This window comes from Ziziphus jujuba, chromosome 6 (genome assembly GCF_031755915.1).
Source record: "Ziziphus jujuba cultivar Dongzao chromosome 6, ASM3175591v1".
Lineage (NCBI taxonomy): Eukaryota > Viridiplantae > Streptophyta > Magnoliopsida > Rosales > Rhamnaceae > Ziziphus > Ziziphus jujuba.
The window spans coordinates 32,145,834-32,171,063 of record NC_083384.1 but is presented as its reverse complement, the minus strand read 5'-3'; the positions used below and the strand labels follow the sequence as shown (position 1 = coordinate 32,171,063).

At 37.4% G+C, this 25,230-nt stretch overlaps 2 protein-coding genes across 7 annotated transcripts; both read right to left on the bottom strand.

The window, feature by feature from the left end:
• Positions 1-1,454: 1,454 nt before the first annotated feature.
• Positions 1,455-6,865, bottom strand: LOC107430044 (uncharacterized). Of its 5 annotated transcripts, none has more exons than XR_007237982.2 (10): positions 6,300-6,864; positions 5,884-6,057; positions 5,329-5,433; positions 5,147-5,226; positions 3,097-3,187; positions 2,911-3,018; positions 2,612-2,698; positions 2,378-2,439; positions 1,879-1,947; positions 1,658-1,798 (listed from the first exon to the last, which is right to left on the bottom strand). XR_007237982.2 is itself a non-coding variant. In XM_048463917.2 (9 exons), exons 1-9 carry the CDS (start codon positions 6,531-6,533, stop codon positions 1,631-1,633), a joined length of 1,116 nt encoding a protein of 371 aa, XP_048319874.1. In that variant the 5' UTR covers positions 6,534-6,865; the 3' UTR covers positions 1,455-1,630. The 5 variants fall into 5 exon arrangements, 3 of the variants coding, with proteins under 3 accessions (XP_048319874.1, XP_048319875.1, XP_048319876.1); XR_007237981.2 differs by having other exon boundaries at positions 1,658-1,759; XM_048463917.2 differs by lacking the exon at positions 2,378-2,439 and having other exon boundaries at positions 1,455-1,798; positions 6,300-6,865.
• A 1,121-nt stretch (positions 6,866-7,986) lies between these two features.
• On the bottom strand, positions 7,987-12,168 carry LOC107430040 (probable methyltransferase PMT18). Of its 2 annotated transcripts, none has more exons than XM_060818261.1 (6): positions 12,013-12,168; positions 9,925-10,694; positions 9,507-9,717; positions 9,135-9,432; positions 8,591-9,055; positions 7,987-8,355 (listed from the first exon to the last, which is right to left on the bottom strand). In XM_060818261.1, exons 2-6 carry the CDS (start codon positions 10,651-10,653, stop codon positions 8,124-8,126), a joined length of 1,935 nt encoding a protein of 644 aa, XP_060674244.1. In that variant the 5' UTR covers positions 10,654-10,694; positions 12,013-12,168; the 3' UTR covers positions 7,987-8,123. The 2 variants fall into 2 exon arrangements, with proteins under 2 accessions (XP_060674244.1, XP_048319873.1); XM_048463916.2 differs by lacking the exon at positions 12,013-12,168 and adding an exon at positions 11,535-11,965.
• Positions 12,169-25,230: the final 13,062 nt, after the last annotated feature.

Genomic DNA, 25,230 nt, shown 5'->3' with positions numbered 1-25,230 from the left:
TGAGTAATTTGCTTATTTAGAGTTAGAGTTTGTTAGACAACTATTTTTTTTTTTTTTTGGGGGGAAGTTAACTATATTGTTAAAAAAAAATAAAAAACACAAACAAAAACCAAAAACCAACACAAATTGTGTTGGTTTTCTGCACCGGGTGATGTTTGGAAGTGTGCCCGAATCCTCTTCGTTATTTGATCATTTACGTGTTTTTATGCTATAGCTAGATGGCAGTTAAAATAAGCAAACTGTTGGAGTTTTTCAGATTAACAAAATTATCCAAAATGTCATTTGTATCACGATGCGACTTATCATGGTTCTCTGAGTCCGGTAAGTTGCCTTAACGTGCGGTACAAGAACGAGATAAGTATGAAAAGATTTTTTTCCTTTTTCATCTTCTAATTCTAAACAACCATTACAAGGTCTTTAACTTGATAACTAACGTACTTATCTATGCAATGCAGGACTCCTTCCTTTCAATCCTCTCTAAGTCGTTCACCAATTTTTTTTATTTTTTATTTCTTTTGGATTTTATTCCAAAAATTAAAAAAATAATAAAAATATTAAAATTAAAAAAATAAATAAAATTAAAAAAATTAAAAATATTCCAGAAATAGGTAGATCGCACACGGGGGCAAGAGTACCTAATTAGAGATGGTCCCTGCAGGCTTTACCAATTGGTTTTGTTTTTCTTTATTTGTTTGTTTTTTATCTATGTGGGGTGAGGGGTACGGGTTGAGGATGTTCATAGTCCTCCTTTAATATAAAGGTTAGAGGCAGCATACTCGCTTATCTCGTGCTTAGCTTAGCCTAAAGTCAAGAAACACTCCCATAGATTTTGACATTTGAAATATAAACAACGGGGCCTAGTACTTATTAGGCTAGGAGCCATGTTATGTGATGCGAGATCAGGCTTCCGACTTTTGCATCATATACGATGTTTAGAAGGCTAACGCCTTCTAATCTTTCTCTTTCTTTCCACATACAATGTCCATCGACTTACACAACAGAGGATATGACAAACCGTTTCTTTCTCCAACATAAAATACTGAAACTGCATACCTAGCAGCACCTCCAACCATTAATCTGTTCTTGATGCTTGACTAGAATTGTCTTTAGGATCTTGAATTTGTAAAATTTCTATCTTTTTGTTCAAGCTAGCTGCTAAAATATTCTGTTTTGCATTATTTATTTTTCATTCTATCTAAGCACGCTTGGTCATCAAACCCTGAGATAGATAATCGTTCACCCAGATCCATTGTCTCAATATTTTTACCTTTTTCCATCCAAAAAAAAAAAAAAATCTTTATCATTGTCCTCTTCAAGCCCGGATACCGTGAACAAATCAAGTCGGTTTCACCTTTCATGCAAATGGACAACGAACTAACGAAATGATATAGGCAAGTAGAACAACCTGCCTGGCACCTGCACCAACTTTATGCTTCAAAAGTACTTAATGGAAAGACTGGAAAGGACAGATGCTACATTCATATGAAGGTCAAAATGAACATTTTATAAAGACATTCCAAACTGCCTCACTTTGGCAGCCAGCAACAAACGTTATAGACCAAGAAAAACATTCCAAAAATGAGATCCTATGAAGGACTTAAGATAAATCCTAACAATTAGGGAGGCTTTACTACAACTCCTGCTTGCTCTTACTTCTTTTCATCTTTGCCTTAAACCTTGACTTTGCCATGAGTGTCTGTACTGTATTTAGAAAGTTCCCCACCGCCATTAGCACCAAAAGGATCCCACAGAAAATCACCTGCCAATATAGTTTTTCCATCACTTGATATTTTATGCACTGATGGATATTTCATTTTTATCAATATGGTATGGATAAGACAGACAAATTAGATTTAACATGAAACAGATCAACATTACCTGCCATTCAGAGACAAACCCAACAAATGCAGTCCTGAGCAATAGAAGTCCAACATAGGCCTCAAAACCCTAATGAATAAAACCACAAGAAGATTTACCATCATTTAGTTTCACAAAATGTGCCATCCAATTCCAGTGTAAGATAACTATAATTCTTCCCTAACTTCCCCCACAAACAAACATAAAACACAAAGTATTTGAAGCAATAATACCATAGAAACTACCAAAAATATAAAAAAATAAAAACCAAAAACCAAAAACACCAAAAAAAACAAATTATTAAAAAAAAAAAAAAAACAGTAGAGATATAAAAATAAATGGAAAAAATCTTGAAAACATGTCTTCTTGTTCTCAGCTGAGCAGTGTTAACAGGTTTTGCACAAGTACACAACAATTGACAGGTAGTAAACACACACGAAGCCTTGCAATTGAAAGAAATGCGTTGACACATGCCACAAGATAAAAATAAAAAACTTTAAAATAGTCAAGAGATATTTACAACAAGAGATTGCACAATGTGGTACTTGATTTCACAGCTGAGAACTTCTATCCACTGGGATTCTGCTTATTCATAAGTTCATTCACACTATCAAACAGGGCACATAAGAGACTTGTTATCTAATTGAGTGAATGACCTAAAATACCAGGCCACAGTACATCATTTGCAACAAAAATAAAATAAAATAAAATAAAAAATAAAAGCCAACGAAAGACTAACACAATGTTTAAGCACCTGCAAAATAAAAAGTATGGGACACAGCACCCACAACTGGCCATGTACACCAGCGGTTTCTCCCCACACAACATCCATCCTCTTAGCCTGAAAATAACAAAATGAATTAGTAAATAAATGAAAAATAATACTATGAAAAGTCATGAAGATTCTCAGGAACAGAAAAAGCTGTTGAGACAAAAAGATACGTTTAAAATGTAAGATTTAATTAGGTGTATTTGAAAATAAAATGATAATATAATAGGTTATAAAACAACAAAGGCACTATATTTAGCAGACCAATAATTCAGAAATGGCACCTTCCCCAATGCAATACGAGTATAGAGTCTTTGACGTTGATATCTATTTTGTAAAAGCATAGCAATTCCTTGCATCATAGCCCATTGTAGGAAAAGTTGTACTCCTCTCTGCACGAGATTTAACTGATAAAAACAAGGGCAAAACACATACAAATAGCAGTTCGGCACTAATGAAGCAAAAGTTACCTGCTTCTGAGAACAATTTGGTTGTCCTTTAATCTCCCATGTGAGACTAACAAGGGCCATAACCATAGCACAATAGTGATGATATATCCACCTGCATAAGCAGATTTGTGCAATGTCATGGTGACAATACCACTGAACTAGGAACTTACTGCCAAGCAATGTCAGTGTGACCAAAATATCACTGTTATTGCTTATCAATAAAGCTCTAAAAAACGACTCAGAGCATAAAGGTCGCTTGCATGCAAAGAACCAGTGAAAATACAGTACAAATTGATACCAGATATAGTTCCACTGAAGTTCCAGTCATTAATTACATAGACTTAGTGGTAGTAAGTAAAGCTCATCTTTGAAACAAGCCTCAAAGATGCTGAAAAAAGGGTCCTTTCGTTCAAAACTTTTTCCCAGAACAAAAACCAAAAACAATTGGGACCTCTATTTACTTGATTAAGTTAAAGTCTAGCTATTAATATATAGACAATGAAATTGGGACAATCTTCGACATTACATCTTTGAATTAGAGATGCCTTTCGTTTAGTAAAAAATAAATAAATAAATCATGCACATTGTCTGTATAAACTGATTCTAGATGGTAAATTTTCTCAAAGTCTAATAACAAATTTTAATAGACGAACCACTTTGACATTAGTGAATAGAAAAGGCTGGCATTGCTTAAGCGTTTAGGAACCAAACTTAGATCCAATCCAAAGTACATGGGTAAATTTTGTAATCATCCATTAATAAAAGATTAGGGAGATATTATATAGTATTGGAGGAAAATGTGGATCGATAAAAGAGACAAAACAGTAAAGAGAGAAAAGACAGAGATGAGAGATACAATAGCTACTAAAAAAAACAAAAACAAAAACATTACTAAAGGAGGAGTTACCTAACTGAAACCTGTGAAATTGTACATCATAGATTACAAATATAAAACATCAACCAAGTATTCGCATCACTAGATGCGGAATGAAACAGAACCAGATCTATTAAAGATGCTTATAAATAGACAATTCAATATAGGTACTGTTACAGGCACCTGCAACTCAAGTCATGTATCAGAAAATATACCAATGAGACCAACTATTCCCAACGGCAAGGAAAATGAAATAAAACAAACTCCGCTTGTGACAGCAAAATGAAAAATCAATGGTCCATAAGTAGATAATTAACTTCAGAAGTTGGTACGAATTGATATCCTATTCATCCTCAAATTCTCACTTTTTGGCAAACATGAACCATTCCATTCTCCATTTTCACCAAAATGGTCACAGAATGAGGGTATTCAAGGATAACTAATTTCTAGATTTCCACTATCAGTCTCTTAAATAAATCCCTGTCACATCTTTAAAAATTGAAATTCAACCAACTCATGTACTCTCACACAAGAAGGAGAATAATTGAATAAAAAATTGAGACCCCGGGGCTAACCTCATGTACTCTAAGTGCTTGCAAAAGTAGCAAGCACACACACACACATATATACATGCATCAAAGCAGTTGATCAGATTGGACAAAAGAGAAATGTGAACAAGCTAATTAGTGAGTATGCACTCTCAAAGGGCAACAAGATATCATGTTAAGCCATAAATTATAAATGTTTATTCACAATCCAATATCTTAATTCAAAATATCAACCCATAAAATTGCTTTTGGACCTGCATTGAAACTTTCATTTAAGTACACCAATCTTAGTATCCTAGACATATATTACAAGGAAAATAGAAATCAACCGTTAAGATGAAGCTAACTGAAAAAATTGAAGGGTATCTACCAACACAAAAGATAAAGGGAAGAATAAAGGAAACTAAAAATAAAGCATACAAAATGGACATTGTTTAAATATGGGACCCATACAGGCCAGTATTAATCAAATAATGATCAATTAAGCTTATGAAAAAATAAGTTATCATCATTCCTTTAGTTTGTCCTGTAAAGAATATGAAGGTACAAATTTCTGTTCTACAATTGACTCCAGAGATGTCCAACTAGCAAAATAGTGGGTTCAGTAGTATTACGTGGAAAGCTATTGTGAAATACTGTATGTTCTTACCATGGACGAATATCACTTCCATTCATTCTGAGTATGTTTTCTCGCAATGCCAATCCTGTGTATAGGAACAACAACCATGCCTGAAAAGCATACATTAAAAATTAAATCCAATAGGAATCAATCATAGCAATAGCAATATTGGCAGAATCTTTATATCATAATGAGGATTCCATAGTACATACCTGGTAAAGCTGAACTGGGAATGCTGGCAGGCATCCATCCCAAATCCAGGATCGCAGAATAAGTAGAGTTGAGGGGAAAAGAAGAAACAGAAGAGCAGTTCTATCCTGCTCAATACAATAATATAGCGAGTGAACCTTCATAAGCTATACGGCGGGGTAAGAAAACGTAAAAAATATGCAATTCTAAAGGATAGAGAGCAATGAATCAGGAGGAGAAAATGCGAAATTCTGCTTAAATGGATCAAACTCTTTCAGAAACAACTAGGGAATAAAAGATAAAGTTCCGCACGCCATGATTACATCGTTGGGAATCAGTGTCAGCAATGATTCTGTCCAAAGATTGATTGCTCGATAGAATGTTTGCCAAGGCAAAAAGCGGAGTAAAAGGATTTTGTATGTGAGAAGCTCACCTAATAGGATATACAAATCTAAAGTAGAAATACAAAAAATTTTGGGAATGAATGCAGGAGGAGGAAAAACAATTGATAAGAAAAGAAAAAGGCGCATGATTGATGACGCAAAGTTGAAGAAAAGACAGAAGCAGGAAAAGCATACTCTGTAACTGTTGTACTCCTCTTTAACCTTGAGCTGGATATCTCTGCGAGAGGCTCGTACATTAATTGGGCCTAGAAACATCTTCAGAAAGCGGCCATGCGGTTTTCCAGGAAGAAAGGAAGCAGCGTCTCCATCGCTCAGGATGCATCTGGCCTTCTGCAACTCTTCTTCAAGCTGCAAAAATGAATTTACGAAATTCACATTCAGAATTTGAGGGTTTATGAAAAGGGAAACATGAAAAGGATGTTTTTGATGGATCCAGCGGTAATCCAACCCAAGAAACTGAATGCCTAATTGATTAAAAAAATAAAATAAAAAAGCATAAAGATACATGCAGCAGCAGCAGCAAGCAAAGCAAAGCCAGCAAGCAGCAGCGAAAGCAGAAAGAAAGGAAAAGAGAAAGAGTAGTGGTCTGCCTTGTCGGCAAGCTTGGGATCCAAGAGCTTGTCGGAGAGCAGAGAATCAATTAAAGAACGGAGGCGGCAAATAGAAGAGTCGAGGGATTGGGCACGTTGGCGGAGAGATTGTTCGTCGGTGGCGTTCTTGTTAATCAGGGCAAGTGCCTCTTCCTGCAGCTCCTTTGTCTGCTCCACCACTTTTCCCACTTGGTCTTCTAGGTTGTCTATTGTTATCGTATTCCCATCCCCCATCGAATCTATTCTCTGTGTTTTTACTTGCTTCGGCTTTGATGTGCTTATCTATTTCCTCTTTTGATTTGATTGAAATCTTTCTTTCTTTCTTTCTTTCTTCTAGGAGGGGAGGGCAAGATTCAATCCTTTTCCTCTCAATTTCAATTTTTTAGAATAGAACAGAATGTGAATGAAGAATAGCAGCCAAAGCCACATCACATAGACATGGTGCAGTAAAGAGGGTTGGAATTGAAGGTGTTTTGAGCGTCTCTACTTTCGTTTTTTTCTTTTTCTTTTCTATTACCCGAATATCTCTCTTTGCGCCAGTTGCCACCCCACCTCCTCTCCCTCTCTCTCTCTCTCTCTCAGAGTCTCATAAAGCTCATCCCAATCGGAAAAATAAACCTCTCGTTTGTTCCAAACCCTGAACACCACATCCGCACCCGCACCCGAACCCGCACCTGCACAAGCACACGCACTCCCGCACGCTGTCAGTGTCATGCTGGCCTCCCTTTTTCTTCAACTAACCAAACTAAACTAGCACACCATGCCACCTAACCCAACCATCCTCGTATCACATAAACAGGTTGTATTCATATTTAGGAAAAAATTATTTTTTTTCTCTTTTTTTGCTGGAAAAAAAAAAAAAAAAAAAAAAGATATTTGTTCTATGTTTGGTTTTTCACTCGGTTTACTCCCTACAATAAAGCAAAGGCAATGACCTTTTGACATTCTTTCCCATACAACATGTCATTCACTATGCTCTTTTCACCCCAAAAGAAATACTCACCATGCTCTCTTCACCACCAAAAAAAAATCATCATGCTCTGTAACGTTTTCTTTTTGTCAAAAGAAGTATACTTATATTCTCCTCTACCATCAAAATCTAAGCATTACAATGAATTTCGTCGTAAAATTTATTTTTAGTCTTACCCACATATTCCGATACTAACCTGGACCCCTTATTCTTTTCAATTTTTATTTTGACTAGATAAATAGCTGTCAATATAGAATAATCCGGGCAATAGAGGCAATAAATGTAGACTAAATTATTAAAATTGTCAAGTAACTTTGTTTTGTATTTCTATTCATTAACAGCACCTTTAAGAGTCTTGCAAATTGCCCATGGAGACTAATTGAACTCCTTAATCCATGTTGCATGTGTGTTTTGAAGCCCCTAGTTTACAACAACCCCATCTCACTTCTTTATCCATGTTGCATGTGTGTTTTGTAGCCCCTTGTCTACAACAACCCCCTCTCATTAGATTTTTTTAAATTAATTTTGGGTCCCTGAACATTACATTCCTATGCTGTGGCTTGATTAACTTTAATAGCGTTATTATCTATTGTGTTTATTCACCAAATACCATCCGTCTAATATCATTCATCATGGTCAGTCCTATATCATTCATCATGGTCAGTCATATATCATGATCCATTTGAGAATGTAAAGGAGCCAAGTCAAGCTTCAATGTCAGCTAGTGTTTAGCAGAGAAATTATGCAATTATGGTAATTACTGCCCAACGAAGACAAAAGAAAAAATCCTTGAATGTTGCAACAAAATTAGGGGAAGAAACGAGTATACACCACAACTCTGTATGAGGACTCTACTACTGTTTCTTTTCTGTATTAGCTTCACCAGTCCAGTAAGTTTTGACAGAAACAAGAATCTTCTCTGGATTAAACGGTCCGCTTTCATGGTCCATGATTTGGCTCTTCCATCTCATCCCCTCTGTAATGCTCTTTATCTTTACAAGGAGCTCCACTGTATCCCTGAATATAACTGTCCCTTCTGGCCTCAAAATTCTATCCATCTCCAGCAGAATATGATTAATGTCACACCTTCAATATATTGCACAAAATGCATGTTCAACTTCAATATATATATATATATAGAGAGAGAGAGAGAGAGAGAAATTTTACCATGCAGAGGATATATTTGACACAGAATTATATATAGTCGTCACTTTTGATTACATGTGATCCTGCATCTTAACAAGATGCAGATATCCACATGGTAGATGACCTGTATTTATACATGTCCATCGAACAAGGGAAAAAAAGTTGTCCTTCTTACCTGTCCTGGTATATACTGAAAACACCAGTAGCATGGATGAGGTCGTACGTTCTTGGGTAAGTTGAGAATGCCTCGCACCAATCCTGGTATGTTCCGATGAAACCACGTTCGTAAATAACACCAAGAGTATCCTGATTTGAGTTGACAGGGACCACATTCATAACCCACACTGGATAGTTTACCATCGCCGCTGCTAATCCACCAATATTAGCATTCATGTCCATCACATTTCGGTACCGTCCTTGGTGTAGGGGTATAATTCGCTTGTAATGTGACACCCTATCCTTCCACAGCTCATTATCCTCTTCGAATTTCTCTGCATTGATTCCCGGTATTGAACCGCTACTAATTCTAGGAGGGACGGCAAATGCACGTTCAGGCCACTTCTCCAAATCCCCACCAGCTACTTCATCAGAACTGCTTACCTCTGGCAATGGGGTAATGCAAGTCTCCATATCTCTGTACCTTTTTTGCACAATTAAGAGCATTAAAGATTTGTCCAAGTCATTGATCATATGAATACCAAGAGAGATCAAGGGAGTACCAAGCGGTGTCTGGATTGTCAGATTTGCATATGTGTGGTGTTTTATAGATCATCCTGCTCTTAACACACTCAACGTGATTGTTGGGCTTTTGCCAGATGGCAAGATCATCTTTTTCGATCACTTTCTTCCAACAGAGGCGCTTGGCAACATCCTCAATAGAATCCTGCTCATGTTTCAAATCCTCTTGGGTTCTTTCCCACCCTCTCCAGTACTTCTTCCAGCGGATAGGGGGGCCTGAAAGAATCCAATAACCACCCGGTCTTAAAACTCTGTCCACTTCAATTAGATACATTCCATCTGCAAAAAAGCTAACACATTCAAATTCCCATGTAACTTTTCATTGAATAAATTTTCATACCAGCATGCTGTACCATATTTATTCCAAGGTATCAAGCAACGTGAACAATGAGCCATATCAAAAGCCCTTGCTGGGTAGGGAAGCCTCTTTGAAGCCATAATCCCAATCATTGCAGGAACTCCCCGCTCCAATGCAAACTGCACCTGTGCTTCGTGTGTGTCCCTTGGAGCAAAAGACATTGCTAGGATGTCCCTCTTCAACAAATAAGCTCCCCAACTTGCTACCTTACCAGCCACATAGGCAGGCAAGGGGGTCAAGGGGAAAACGTATTAGAGATTACTATACAACAAGTATAGACTATAACAAAATTATCAGTGGCATAGTAAAAAATAACGTTAGTGTTAACAGATCATGTGGAAAAAGTTTTTCCTTTCTTCTTTCTTTTTTTTTTTTTTTTTTTTTTGGGGGGAAGAATTATTTATTATACTTACACCACACCCTGTATCAATAGCGGTTCTGATCTTTCCACTGGTAAGAGAAATGAGCTGATTAATGTCATCTATATAGGCATCAGCTCCGCGCGGGAACATGGTTCCTCCACCAGGGAATCTAAATCTGTCACCCTCCACTTGAATCCAATTCTGAACAGCTTTCTCGATGCTGAGCTCTCTATGAGGAATGTTGTCGTACCAGGCATAATCTCGGCTCTGAGGCCATTTGAAAGGCGTCTTATACTTTGGCGGAGGGGGTATTAAGCAGAGGAGGAGCTCTTCCTTGGTTGGGCAATGCCTCTCTCTATATTTCAACATGTTTCTGTCAAACTTCCTTGCTCTCACAGGATCTTGGCAGGGAGTGGATTCACTGTAGTGCATGTCACATGCCGGGAAATTTTGGACTCTACCAGATTTAGAAATCTCAACTTGATGATGGCTTTCAAAGTCCAGTGCAGTAGATGATGATGATGATGATGATGATGATGAAGATGACGATAACGATGAAACTTGTGAGGATTGGCTATTATCACCTGGTGAAGACGACCCAATATCGCAACCAACTCTAGTGTAGACCTCAGAACGATTGGTTGGAGCGTTATTATTCTGCCAAGCTCCCAAGATGTATGACAATACGCAAAGCCCACTAACCCCTAAGATCCAAGTAAGGCGCTTCCTCTTAGATTCTAACTGGTGATGCTTCGGTGATCCAATGTACTCCCTCGCCATTTTTATCACTAGAATGTTTTCAATGCAAGCCGATCATACACCTGCTCAGAAAAGAAAGGAAAAGTTAAATTTTACTTAATCACAAATTAAATATAAGAAGCGATGTAAGATGTGGATGACGAAATGCAGAACAGAGATTTCAACACAATAATTAATAATTAAGTCTCTGCAACAACTTCTACTTAAAATGTGAGAAACGTAATACTTTTCAGTCCTAAACAATGAAAAATCGTTACATGGTCATACAAGTAAAAAGAAAAAAAGAGAAAAGAGAAAGAGAGAGGAAAGAAAATATTCACATAAAAGGGGACTCGTTTCATTTCCATGGAAAAAATAATGATAGTAATAATAAAGAGAGAGAGAGAGAGAGAAAAAAAAAAAAAAAAAAAAAAACGCTGAAAACTTGAAGACAATGGAAAAGATGAGCAGAAAACCCACAAACATAAGCGATTAAAGTTTTATCGCGTTAGGTAATAGGTACTCAGAAAAAAAGTTAGTTGACACGGTTGAGGATGGCGCTGAACTGAAAGACTTAGGACTCGAAGGAGAGCTAAAAATCAGACTAAAAAATCTTGAAGAAAAGAAATCTAATTGTTGCACAGCCAAAAGTGGCAGTATCTAATCTGGCAAAACATCATCAAAGCTCAAGCTAAAGATCGAAAAAAATGCAACCCTCGTCGCCTCTCTCAAACTTAAAAAAAGAACTCTAAACTAACACTTTCTTTACTTTTCTTTTCTTTTTTTCATTATTTGGTGCTAATGAAACCTGAATAGCTAGAAATCCAGTGAAGAAAAACAAAAAAAAAAAATATAAAACATAAAACATAAGACAAAAAAAAAAAAAAACAAAAATAGCAAAAAAGAAAGAAGAAGCAGCACACCTGAAAACGACTCTCCACTATGGCAATTGCAGCACAACTACAATATATCATCTGAAGCAAACAAGAATTAAACTTCTCTGTATCTGATTTATGCTAGAGATTGTCATTTTCATTTTTTTGTTCTTTTATGAACTAGATCAGAAAAAAAAAATTGAAAAAAACTAGGAGCAGAAAAAGGAGTTAAGAAAAGGACCAAAAGGTGAGAGAAGGCATATAAAGAAAAAGCGGGATTAAAAGGTTACAACAATAGTAAACATGAACAATGAACGTTGAAAGACTCCGCAATTATAGGAGGTAGTAGTGAGTACAAGAAAACGGATATTATTATTAAATAAAATAATAAGAATAAAAGCAACGAGTAGTTATGTATGGATATTGCTAATTTTTCTTCTTCTTTTTTTTTTATTTTTTTTTCTATAAAATTCTGTTTATCTAAAAATGGAGAGAGGATGTAGATTGGAGCCTATAAAGAGAAGACCAGTGAAAGAGGATTTGGTCTACTACAAGACGCTGACGGGTGGCAGAATATGAGTGTTCACAGGAGACTGACCAGCCTGAATTTACTCCCCATCTCAGCGTCCCGTTCAATGATTTCCATCTCTCTCAAACTGGCCCCTGCTTTTTTTTTTTTTTGTTTTTGTTTTTCTTAATTTGTATTTTTTTCTTTTCTGTTCATATTTTCTTATGTTTGGGTTCCCGATTTCCAATGGAGACAGTGTCACTATTATATAATATTCAATTCGCCACCTTTTGTTTTTTTTGGGTCAAAGAACACAGCTGGAATTAATCTGGACTGCAATAGCTCAGTTCAGCCTACGATTTCATTTCTTTTTTAAAAAATAATAATAATAAAATATTATTATAATTATAATAAAACTGAATAAGTCTTATTTTGTTTATTAACTTAAATGTGCCAAAGTTTTTTTTTTTTAACACTAATTTACCAAAAAAAAGGTTTTTTTTTTATACTAAATACATTAGTACGACGTAATAATAAAATTGCGTTGCATTGCGTTGGTTTTTTTATCTTCTTGCTCTTTTTCTCTTAAAAAAAAAAAAAAGAAAAAAACAAAACAAAAACAAGAAAATCGACAAATAAATCGTGGTTTTAGACTAGTGGCGTGAGTGGCACTGGGCCTATTGGGAGCTTCGCTTTTTGGAGTTTTCAGACATTGATTTTGGGTGGAATATTATATAGACCTTTCTGAATCTATTTCAAATCTAAATGTTAAGCATGAGAACATGGCGAAGTGACTAACACAAGAGCGCAAATTCACTAACATTAGAAGGAAGGAATGACGAATATGCTATCAGTAACAGTAAACTGAAAACGAGTTAGAAATGGTTGAAAAAATAGTAAAATTTATTTACCATTTAGTTACCTTATCAATCAATTATTGATTCAATACTTTGTTAAAGATGAAATCCTTCACGTACACCCTGGACCACATACACATGCAACTGAAATTAAGAAGACAAGAAACGACCATATCAATTTACGAGCGTTTATTGGAACGTGGAATGAAGAAATTTGGTGTTGTTGGGAAGCATTGTCAGAACCACTTCTTCAAAATCCAAATTCGTTTGTCCACTTAGATAGCTTCACTTTCTTCGGTCAATATAGACCATTGGTTCATTTGTCGCTTTCTCATATTCCTTAATAATTGTCAAATAAAGCAATAATAAGAATTCATCCTATTGCCAAATTATTATATTTCAGTGTTAAATTATCATTAATTTTAAAAAATTAGTGTATAACTATTAATTATTTTAAATGTATGATTATGTGATTTGATGGTAAAAGAGTAGGTCTAACTTTATTTGATGGTACATGTCAAAAAAATAAGATTTTTACAATTAAAAATTACTTGCTAATTAAAAAATGGGCTTTTATTAAATTATTTTAGAAAAATTTAAATTATGAACTTTTCTAATAAAAACTATTTGTTTTTTAGTTTATATAAAATCTCAAAAATCATTTAATATAATTTTTTTTTACTTATAACTAAATAGTCATTAATTTTTTAATAAGTTTTTATAAATAATATATGATAGAAAGCTGCAAAATAAAAATTTTATTTTCGCCAATTATACTAAATGGACATTTAATATGTAAAATTAGTTAGAGTCTCACACTAATGTTACATGGTTTTATAAAATCTAATCAAAATTTGGCTTTACAACCCATACTTTTTAACCATTTGTAGATTAAAAAAAGCTTGCTCAAAACTAAGAAATTTATCTAAATTAATGCAATAATTTATTTGGTCATGTTTTCTATACTATATTTCCAAAATGGAGAGTAAAAACTGGTTTTCAATTGTTTTAAAAAAACAAGTGGCATTTATAATACGAACCTAAGTCAATTTACTCCTAAATCCGTAGTCAGGATCACAATTAAGTTCAGGTTCTAATAGTCACCTTAACTCCTAATCAACTTGTGATTAGAAACCTTGGTATATGAAAAATACGCCACAATAGGTGATGAATGTCCTATTGATAAGTCAAAATAAAATACTTTATTTCTATTAAGTATTTTAGATTTTCAAAAAGAATAAAAAAAATTCTCTCTCACAAATATTTTTCTGTATGAATAATGTACTGAATTTTATTGAGAAAATAAACATTTAAATAGGCTAAAGTTCACAAAACAAAATCCTAAAACACTAGGTTAAAACCGACCATAGTGATAAGGAAACAATGGTGTTGCCCGAATTTCAATCATTTCCTAATTTAATTTGGATTAATTAATTCCTTTATTATGAATTAGGAATTAATTAATTTACAATTGAAATAATAAAATATCAATTTTCCTAAGTTAATTTGTCCAGCAAATAAACAAATAAAAACCAAAATAAAATATAATTTCTTGAAACAAAAAGTCAAACTCAAATTAAAAAACTAGTTGACTAGTTGACAACTAAGCTGTCTTTATCCAATCTTCAGCTAGTTTAGGCTCCAAATCATCTCTCATATGCCATGTAAGATGCCAAATGGGATTAATAACGATTCCCATACATTGCCCTTTGATTGGAATAAGTCAAACTTACTTGAATAACAAAAGAAGTCAAAGTCAGCACCAAAATTAGCAATTTCAGCCAACAAGAAAAGTCATGCACACAAGTGGAATTTAAATGCTTTTGATTCTGCTTTGACATGATTCCATGGCCTCTTGGTGATGTCAATTGAGTTCATAAAGTGTTGAATTTATTCCTTGCTGTCCGGGGTCCAAAAATGTACCAAAACAGCTTGCCTGGTCCATTTTCTCCTTCGTAACTTGGATACACAAGATAGGTTTTAGATCTTCGGATAATATCATGCCCTCTTGAGATTGAATCACTCATTGGATGAAGCTAATCAGATTGTCTTTGAATTTCCTAGCTTGTATCCTAGTGATTGGTCCCGACTTCATTTGTAAAAGATCAGCACCCTAATGCATAGTTGGTTGTACGTGTATGAGTAGATTCTCATCAGTTTGGCAATTCAAGATCATAGATCCATTATAGCACTCTTGGATGCTTCACTCATTTTAACAATCTCAGATATCTGACTCATTGAATGGTCTTATGACTTATATTTGTTCAACTTTTCATGGATTCGAAATCCATTAAGGCAGTCCTGAACAAAAGGTCCACTAAGGTGTTCCGGGGCTCTAGTGTAACATCCCGTCCCAAAGTACAACAGAAGTTTTCCAACTTTGACCGAGGGTTACCGTTGACCATTGACCGAAGGGGTCAAAAATTGACTTTTTGACTCGGATGGAATTCTAGGTTGACTGAGATATCGTTATGAAGTACACGTTGGCACGAGTTCGTAGACTAGTAGCACGTTGAAAACGGAGCTACGGTTTGAAAGTTATGAGCAAAACAAGTTGAGGTCCAAACTGTCCAAGGGATGCCGGAGTTGACTTTTTATTCATGCAAAGTTGAGCTTTGACTCATGCATGGTTGTAAAGTACTCGTCGATATGAGTCCGTAGACTAACGGCCCGTTCGATTTGGACATGTGGTTTGAAAGTTATGGATCTGTAGAGTTTTTCAAATACTGTATTATTTTAATATTATTTTTAAACGTGTAACAATGTGCCACGTGTGACTTAATAAATGTGATCATGTGTCACCATGTTGAGATACCACATGTCAACCATGTTTAATACCATATTATTTTATTGTTATTTTATATTATAATATTATTTTTAATTTATTTCTTTTTATTTATTTATTTCTTTCTTTTTCTTTTCTTTTTTCTTTTTTTTCTTTTCTCCACGTGGAAAAAAGGGCCACGGGCCCTTCTCCTTCTTCTTCTTCTTCTTCTTCCTTCTTCTTCTTTCTTCTTCTTTTCCTTTCCTTCCTCCCTCTCGGCCTCACCGTTTTTGTTCTCACCGGCCACCGGAAGGATCCACACGCCGACCGACGTGAAAGCCCGCGGCTGGGTGACACCAGCAGCCAAATCTCCGGCCGAATGGCCAGTGGATGTGTAACACCCCGTCCCAAATCGCACCGGAATCCGTGCACGTTGACCGAGGTTGACCGTTGACCGTTGATCGAAGGGGGTCAAAAGTTGACTTTTTGACTCGGTGAGAATTTTGAGTTGACTAGGGCACCGTGGCGAAGTGCACGATGCCACGAGTTCGTAGACTGGTAGCACGTCGAAAACGGAGCTACGGTTTGAAAGTTATGGATGAAACAAGTTGCGGTCCAAACTGTCCAAGGGGTGCCGGAGTTGACTTTTTGTTTATGGGGAATTGAGCTTTGACTCATGCATGGTTGTGAAGTGCTCGTCGATACGAGTTCACAGACTAGCGGCACGCTCAAAACGGACATCCGGTTAAAAAGTTATGGACGTTTGAAGTTTACCGGATACCGTATTATTTTAATATTTTTTGGGTCGGTGAACAGTGAAACGCCACGTGTCAGTTTCTGATTGGTCCACGTGGCATGAACAGTGTCATGCAGGGTTTTAATTTTGAAAAACTCTCGGGGAAGAGAGAGAAAGAGAGAGAAGAGAGAGAAAGAGAGAGAGGAGAGAGAAAGAGAGAGAGAGAGGACCCGCCGGCCGCCGGTCATTTTCATGTTTTTCCGGCCTAGTTACTGTACACGCGCCGGCCAGCCAGATTGCCCACCTCATTTCCGGCAAAACCTCCAAATTTCACGGCGAACGGCCGCCGGACGCGCCCGGATCGGACGTCCGAAGTTTGGCGGCGATTTTTCCCCTCCACCGCCGGCCACCGCGAATCGGCACTATTCCGGCCGATATACAGTACACGCGCCATACACCCAGCATCCTCTCCTCAAGTCCGGCCTACCCACCAAAAATCACGGCCATCGGACCACCGACGCGCCGGGATCGGAGCGTTTTCCGGCGAGGGGTCGAAAATCTTCAAACGGTGATTTCTCCGCCGTCCGACCTCCGTTTTGCTCACCGTCGGTCCCGTTGGATTGCTCTCCTCACGATCTACAAATCTGCAAAATTTCACAGCAAACGGCCACCGTCGGAAATTACTGTTCCGGCGACGGTTGCCGGTGACGTGGCGGCCCGCCGGAAATTACTGTTCCGGCGAGTACCCCGAAAATTCCGGCCAGCTCCAGTCCGCAGTGTTCGACCTCCTGAACCCAAATCCGACTTCCGTTTCCACCAATTCGCGACGGTTTGGGAGAATTGCGGAGCCGAAACCCGAAAAGCTTCCCGATAAAATTCCGACCCCGTCGGGTACGATCATCGGAAATTAAGACCGGATCTGTGATTAGCATCACTCGAGCTTCGATTCGGTATATGATTCGTAAATTTTAGTTATCGTTTGTGTTTTGACCCCCCGGGTACCGGGTATTATTTACCCGAATAAAATATTAATTTATTTGACTGTCTGTGAATTTTGTTCTAGGAGCACCGGTGAGTCGTAGAATTGATCCCGTAGTGGATCATGGGTTAATTGCGTGCTCCAGGTGAGTGACCCACCTTCAAATTAATTTTGGGGAATTTAATTGATGAATATATTATGTGTGAATTAAATATTTGGAATTTAATTTCTATGTGCCAAATATTTATTGAATTTATTGTAGAATTATTTATGAATTTATTGGATTTAAGAAAATGCGAATTCTACAATTTATGCCATGTGGAATTATTTTATGGTTTTGAGGATTTTGAAATTGGTGTGGTTTTAATGGTAAATTGGGCACGATTTGATTTTCAAATATTTCAAGAAAAATATTTGGTTATATTGGTGATTTCAATTTTTATAAAATATGCCCATGGAATATTATGAGATTTGATTATGATATTTCGAGAAATTATTTATGCTTGGAAAAAATGTGGATATTTGAATTGAAGGATTTGGGAGTTGGTGGATTTGAAAATCATGGAATTTACGGTATGGATTATAAGGAAATTGTGGAGAATTTCCCGGTTCAAGCGGATGGATTATGCCCGCTATGTTTATGAAAAATGTGAAATTTGTTTTATGATTTAAATTTATGGATTTTATAATTTTTAGATGCACCGTGCACGTACTGGTGTTCTGATTATGTGATATGGTATATGTGATATGGTTAGTGTGCACACGGTTGTGATTAGCGCGCAGGTGGGTGTGAGTAGCGCGCGGTTGATATTATGAGGGTGTCCTGTGGATGCCATCGGAGAGGGCGGCCACCCCCCTTTGGCCGGGACACCAGGTTAGCAGCGGCGCTGTGGGACGCCACGCGACCGTATGCCGGTTTCTTTCTATAACCTCCTGTCTGGCGGTACCTTGGGACGCTGGGTACTGTTGGCGCCACTGGTATATAGTGGGTGCATCAAATGATTTTCAGAACTGTGTTTTAAAAATAAAATGTTTGGAAACTGAATTGGAATTAAAGATATAATTGTTACCGCTTCTGGTATTTAATTGATGTCTTGGTTTCGGGGAATATGGATAAAGGGTTTTGTGAAATTGTTTTAAAAGGGGAACCTTTCCAACTGAGAGAATTGTAAGGGTTTTGAGAGAAAATATTATTTCCAAATAATTATTATTTATACTTATTACTGTGATAATATATGGTATAGTAGTAGGGTCGCTCACTGAGATGATTAGCATCTCACACTCTTAAATTTCGTTCCTCTAGGTACCAGGTTGTCGGTGTTCACTCGGAGCGGACTTGATCTTCCTCGCTGTTTTAGTTCGGCAGTACCCTGTTATTCTTTTATTGCAGTTGTAATATTTCTTTCACTCTTGTTGTATTTATTATGCACTGGATTACTGTATTTATTTCGAAGTGCTGAAAATTGTGGAACCAGTTTGTAGTTTGTAGGAGGAATAAGGGGATATTTTTGAAGTGTGTTTTCAGTGCAGGTAAATTTATGGTAAGTAAATCCCTTAGGGGAGGTGCTGCCGGATTTTCCGTTGGAAGGTTCGGTGGTATTTCCCTGGGATCAGGGCTGTCTAGGGTTCCGGAGGAGGAATTCTGGACGGGTCCTGACAGTTGGTATCAGAGCTCTAGGTTCTAGTATTCCTAAGGGACTGTGCATTGTTGTGCATCCTATCCGTGTTTAATCTCTCGTTTTACCCGTGTGAAAGCGTTCTTTCTGTTTGTCTCGAAGTAAATTCGTTGCCCGAGTTTGAATAACTCTAATCTTCGAGGGTGTCAATTAGGATCATCTAGCCTAACGGGAAATTCCTATGGCCTAGTCGATGGTCGAGGATGCGTTTTCTTTTTGAAGGTCAAGCTTATCATCGTGAATGGTATCCGTTTCGTTCATGGAGAAGAATGATGATTGCCTAAGGATGTGTGTCGATCGATTTCAAGGCGTCAAAATATTTTCCCGATCGATTATCAAAATTTAAATGCTTTTCAAGGTGTTTTATTCAAGTATTTTTGGTTTGTGTTCATACATGTATCTGTATGTTATATTGTTTAATATTATACTGCACCATATGGAGGCGGCGAACCAATGTGGTCCATGTAGAGCTAGCCCCATGATCATGTTGCCTACGAGCCCGGGGAATTGGACGGCCAATATAGGCAACCACCCTGGTTTGTATTGGTAGCAGAGTGTCGGCGACAGTTGGAATCATGGATTACGTAACATGTAGAAGGTGTCGTACGTACCTCCATTACAAGCGTGCATATTTTATTTTATGCTATGGATTTTAAGATATGATTTTCAATGTGGAGTTTTAACAATTGCCTATGCAAGTTAGGTATATTTGAAAAATATATTTTATTATTTGTTTTATGTTATGGTTTTTCCAAGAGCGACTTAAGGGTTAAGTATTGCCAGTCGAGAATCCAAAGCAGGGTATCGTTGAGTTCAAAAAGGAGATCTTAAAGGAAGCACGTGATTCAAAGTATGCGATACACCCCAAGGGTACCAAGACGTATGGAATGCTCACTGGATGACATGGTGGTTTGGCATGATAAAGGAAGTTGCAAGATCCGAATAAAGGTACTTAGGTCACCGATAAGTAAAAGTAGGGAGATGTAAATATGGATTTCGTGCTTAAACTTTCGTTCACAAAGAGAAGGTACGACAGCGTTTAGAGAATCAAGCAAGATCCGGATAGCGACTAAAGTTCTACTTGGTGGTTGATGAGGTTAATGAGATGAGGATGATTCCTTAGGCATGGTTGGATGTTTAAGCATGGTTATTTTTCATTCTAGAAGCTAAGATCTTGATATCTTATTTCCTTGGAGATTTAAGGTTCGTATTGGTGGTGCTTTATCGATTCAAGGTGGTTGATATTGTTGGTGATAATTTACAATGATAAGGAGTATGATTTTTGGGACGGAGTTAGAATTTAAGAAATGTGGAATACTTTATTGGGTTAAGGATCTAGTGATTTGTTCATAGTATTGGTGGTGATGCTAGAATTAGGATTTAAATTCTTTATTGCTTAAGGTGTGGATTCATGGAATTTATTTGAAATGGGGGAAACTTAGGGTTTTCAAGAATGGTATTTGGATGTTGAGAAATTTTATTCATGACCTTGATTTAGTTAAAAGAAAGATTGATGTTTGTCGAGGTTAAGACTATTGGTTAATCAATGAGGAGCAAGGGTTTTATAATTGTAAGTACTAGGAGGGTAATCGAAGACAAGTGAATTAATCTCAACCTTAACTTGGTGATACCAGTATTTGAGGAAATTAGACTTAAGTTCTAATCTAACCTTTTAAAGTGCTGATCGAGTCACGAGAGTTGGTTGTTGGTTTAAGGATGCATGCTTTAGAAGCACCTTATGGTTAGCGTTCGACTATGACCAAGACTTGCAGATCGTGTTCTCGTGGACCAATTTGAATATCCTTAATTAGTGGGCATGAGAAGGAAAGTTGCACAAGAGGGAAGTTAAAGTCACTATTAGGCGAATGTAGTGGCAGATGCCTTGAGTAAGAAGGCTACTGGATCCCTTGCTCACATCCAAGTCATCCAACTACCTCTCATGGTGGAGTTGAAGAAGATGGGGGTGTTAATGCATATGCATCCTTCAGGAGTTCTCATGGCTAGCTTCCAGGTACGACCGGTGTTGGTGGATCGTATAGTAGAGACCCAAATGGAAGATCCTAAGTTGAGGACAATTAAGGGCAAGGTACAAGAAGGTCTTGATCCGGAATTTTCCATAAGGAGGGATGGAGCCCTCGTGTATAAAGGACGACTTTGTGTTCCGGATATTCCAGGACTCAAGAAGGAGATTTTAGAGGAGGCGCACAGCTCGATGTATGCGATGCATCCTGGGAGTACCAAGATGTATCGGACGCTTGTTAAGTATTATTGGTGGATTGGTATGAAGAGAGAAGTGGCAGACTTCGTATCAAAGTGTTTGATTTGTCAACAAGTGAAAGCAGAAAGACAGAAGCCTTTGGGACTACTCCAATCTTTACCGATTCCCGTGTGGAAGTGGGAAGAACTCAACATGGACTTCGTATTCAAGCTTCCTTCCACACCTAGAAGGTACGCGGCATTTGGGTAATCATTGATCGTCTCACCAAGTCGGCACACTTCCTACCGGTACGAGAACATTTTTCACCCGAGAAGTTAGCCCAGTTGTTCGTGCAAGGCATACGTGGGATCAGTTCAAGATGGCCTTCTCTACTGAGTTTTGTCCTCCTGCCTACCGTGAAGCAAGAAGGAGAGAGTTCGAGGAACTACGACAGGGGAACATGACGGTGACAGAGTACGAGAGGAGATTCCGAGAACTATCAGAATTCTACATGCACCTAATTCCCGACGATCACACGAAGAAGGTGAGGTTCATAGACGGATTGAAAGAGAGCATCGGCTACACCCTTTCTGGATCAGTACATCCCACCTATCAGTCCGCCAGGGATGCAGCGCTCGAGCTAGAGAGACAGGAGGAGATACACAGACCCGCGAGGCGCAGATCATTCGAAGGTTCGTATAGCGGAGTACCTCGACAGGGGGCAGCTAAGAAGAGTCATAGCTCAGGCTCAGACAGTGATGGGTTAAGCCCACGAGGCAGATTCCAGAGGAGAGATAGTTATCGCATGCCCCAGCCAGCTCGCCATTCGATCATTGTGGATGCAAGCTCGTATCAGCAGTCACGCATTGGTTCTCCGCGGATTTGTCCACTTTGTAGGAGGAATAAGGGGATATTTTTGAAGTGTGTTTTCAGTGCAGGTAAATTTATGGTAAGTAAATCCCTTAGGGGAGGTGCTGCCGGATTTTCCGTTGGAAGGTTCGGTGGTATTTCCCTGGGATCAGGGCTGTCTAGGGTTCCGGAGGAGGAATTCTGGACGGGTCCTGACAGGATGCGCCGGGATCGGCCTCCAACGCCGGCGGCCGGTGTTTCGCTAGTTTGCCCGTTTTCTGGCAGCCACCGGTCGTGCAACCGGTCCTTTCCTACTAATTTGGACCCTCTGATTCCGATTCTGAGCTCTGATTAACTCAATTCCCGTCGATTTGCAAGATACGAAGGGATCAAGACCGGCCAAAGCTTTCCGGCCACCGCCGGTTGAATTGAACTCAATAGAGGTCGGTAATGTGATCCTCATCTCACAAGCTTTCCATAGACATATAATTTGTCAATTTTGGTTAATGTTTGTGTTAAGCCCCCAGGGTACCGGGTATTATTTACCCGAATAAAATATTAATTTATTTGACTGTGTGTGAATCGTTGTTCTAGGAGCACGTGTGCATTGTGGAATCGATCCTATGGAGGATCTTAGGTTAATTGCGTGCTCCAGGTGAGTGACCCACCTTTAAAAATATTTTGGGGTAATTAATTATATTTATTTGGTGTTTAATTGATATCTGCAATTATGCTCATGTGGTGAAATTTAATTATAATTATGGAAAAATATTATTTTATAAGTACGTGTATGTTTATTGGTGCTAAATGGAATTTTGGGTTATTCAGAAATCCCGATTTTTATTATGGTGATTTAATTTTATTTATTACGCATGAGTAATGTATTTTCAGTAATAAATCGTATGTGGTTTTAATATTATTTTTGGGCATAATTGGTTTAAATATTTTAAGGAAATTATTTGTTTAATTGGTGGTTTAAATTTTATAATTATGCCCGTGGAATATTATTTGTTAGACCTCGTGTTGTGAAAAAAATTATTTTTATATTGTTATTGATGGTTTCGTACCGGGTATGTTAAAGGAAAATATATGGGATGGTAAATTTGAAAATTGGTATATTTCCCACGGTGATTTTGAAAAATCGGTACGGTAATAATTAATTTAGTAATTATTTTAGACGCACTCATACAGTATTGGTGTTCCGGTGTATATATGGTTAGCGCGCAAGTATTATGTCTCCCGTGAGTTGCCATTGGACCGAGGGCAGGCAAGTCTTATATATTGCTCATCAACCGCCCCCCTCCTTGGCCGGGATGACGGTTTCAGCAGCGGTACTGTCGGAACGCCGAAGTGCCGTATGCAAGTTTCTCTCTTTAACCTCCCGCCAGTCAGTGCTCGAGACGCTGGGTATCGGAGGGCATCACTGGTATATGGTGTGGTGCGTCAAGTATAAATTTTTGGATGGAAATTTCAAACCCCAAAGTGTTCAAAATTATTTATTATAATTTATTACATTTTATTTATATTTTGGGTATTTATTTATTGTTTATTAAATTAATTGATCCTTTGGTTTTCGGGAAATACAAATAACGGGTTTTGTGAAAATGTTTTAAAAGGGAAACATTTCCAACGGAGTGAATAGTGAGGGTTTTGAGAGAAAATATTACTTCAATTATTATTATTTATTTATCTATTTAATTGTTGGTATTAATTAAATTCATTTATTTGTTATATTATTAATATTAAAAGTGTTCAGTAGATAGGGTCACTCACTGAGATGATTAGCATCTCACGTTTTTAAATTTCGTTCTCCTAGGTCCAGGTTGGGAGACGTTGATTGTCCAGGGCGAGCCCGACGTCCCAGTTCATTGCCGAGAGTCCAAGAAGTATTTCTTCCCTTTTTCCTCTCCATCTTGTATTGCTTCCTTATCTGTCATTGTATTAATTCCACATTTATTGCATAATGCTCTGTATACTGTATTGGATATGTAGTTATTATTTATGCACTGAGTTGCTGTTATTCTTTGAAGTGCTGTAAATTTGTGGAAACAAATTGTAGTAACGTGGGAGGAATAAGGAGATGTATATAGAAGTGTGTTTTCAGTGCAGAAAATTTTTGGTTAGTCCTACCCTTAGGGGAGGTGCTGCCGGATTTTCCGTTGGAAAGTTCGGTGGTATTTCTCTGGGATCAGGGCTTGTCTAGGGTTTCGGGGAGGAATCTTGGACGAGTTCTGACATCTAGCCCCATTTAAGTGATTTTAGACCTCTACTTTATCCGAGCAATTCTGAAACTCAATTTGGATGATACCAAATTTATGATTAGGATAACATTTTATTATGTTTAAATTGTTTCCAAAACAAAGGAAAAAAAAGAAGTTGTTTCATAGTTTTTTTCTTCCTTTTTTTTTTTTTTTTTTTTTTTAGAAACTATTCTCGAAAAGTATTTGTCAAATAACTTATAAATTTTAGAAAACAATTTTATATTTTCAAAAACAAAGAACTATTTTTAAAAAGCTTGTTAAACAGACCTTTTCTATCTTCTTTATCTATTATTACTTTTTTTATGTGTAGGTAACAATGCAAACGTTCGTTAAATTAAACCAGCATTACATAAATCATCTTGGATTGCCTAAGAAAGCCATGGGGACCTTCTTCCATCCAAGTTTCAAACCAGCTTAACTCTAAAGCATACCAGACAAGCTTATGATCCATCCAATTAAACTCTCCTTCAGCGAAGCAACAAGAGAAATTCATATTACAAGCTAATAGTTGCTGTATTTCCTCCACTAAGAAACACAGTTAACACTCAATAACCATTATCTTCATTTATCAGTTATAAGAGATTCGAACTTTGAAACTCTTAGGCGACACCGTCTATTCTCCACAACTCCACCCACAATCAAATAGCAAAGGCATAGCCACCATCTCCTCTCCACCCACGATAAAGGTGATCTCACGGCATCTCCTCCTTGATGGCGCCCATATCTTGAGGCAACAACAAGGCCACCATGGGCTATAATGAACTTGACGATAATCGCCACTTTAATGACGACAGCCACACATTTTGTATTCCTTTCTCACTTTTGATTCTTGTTGAAAGCCAGTAATCGTTTTACTATTCTCTCAATCTATGATCTTTGTTCTTAGTCCTTTCATTTCAGTTATTTATTTGTTTATT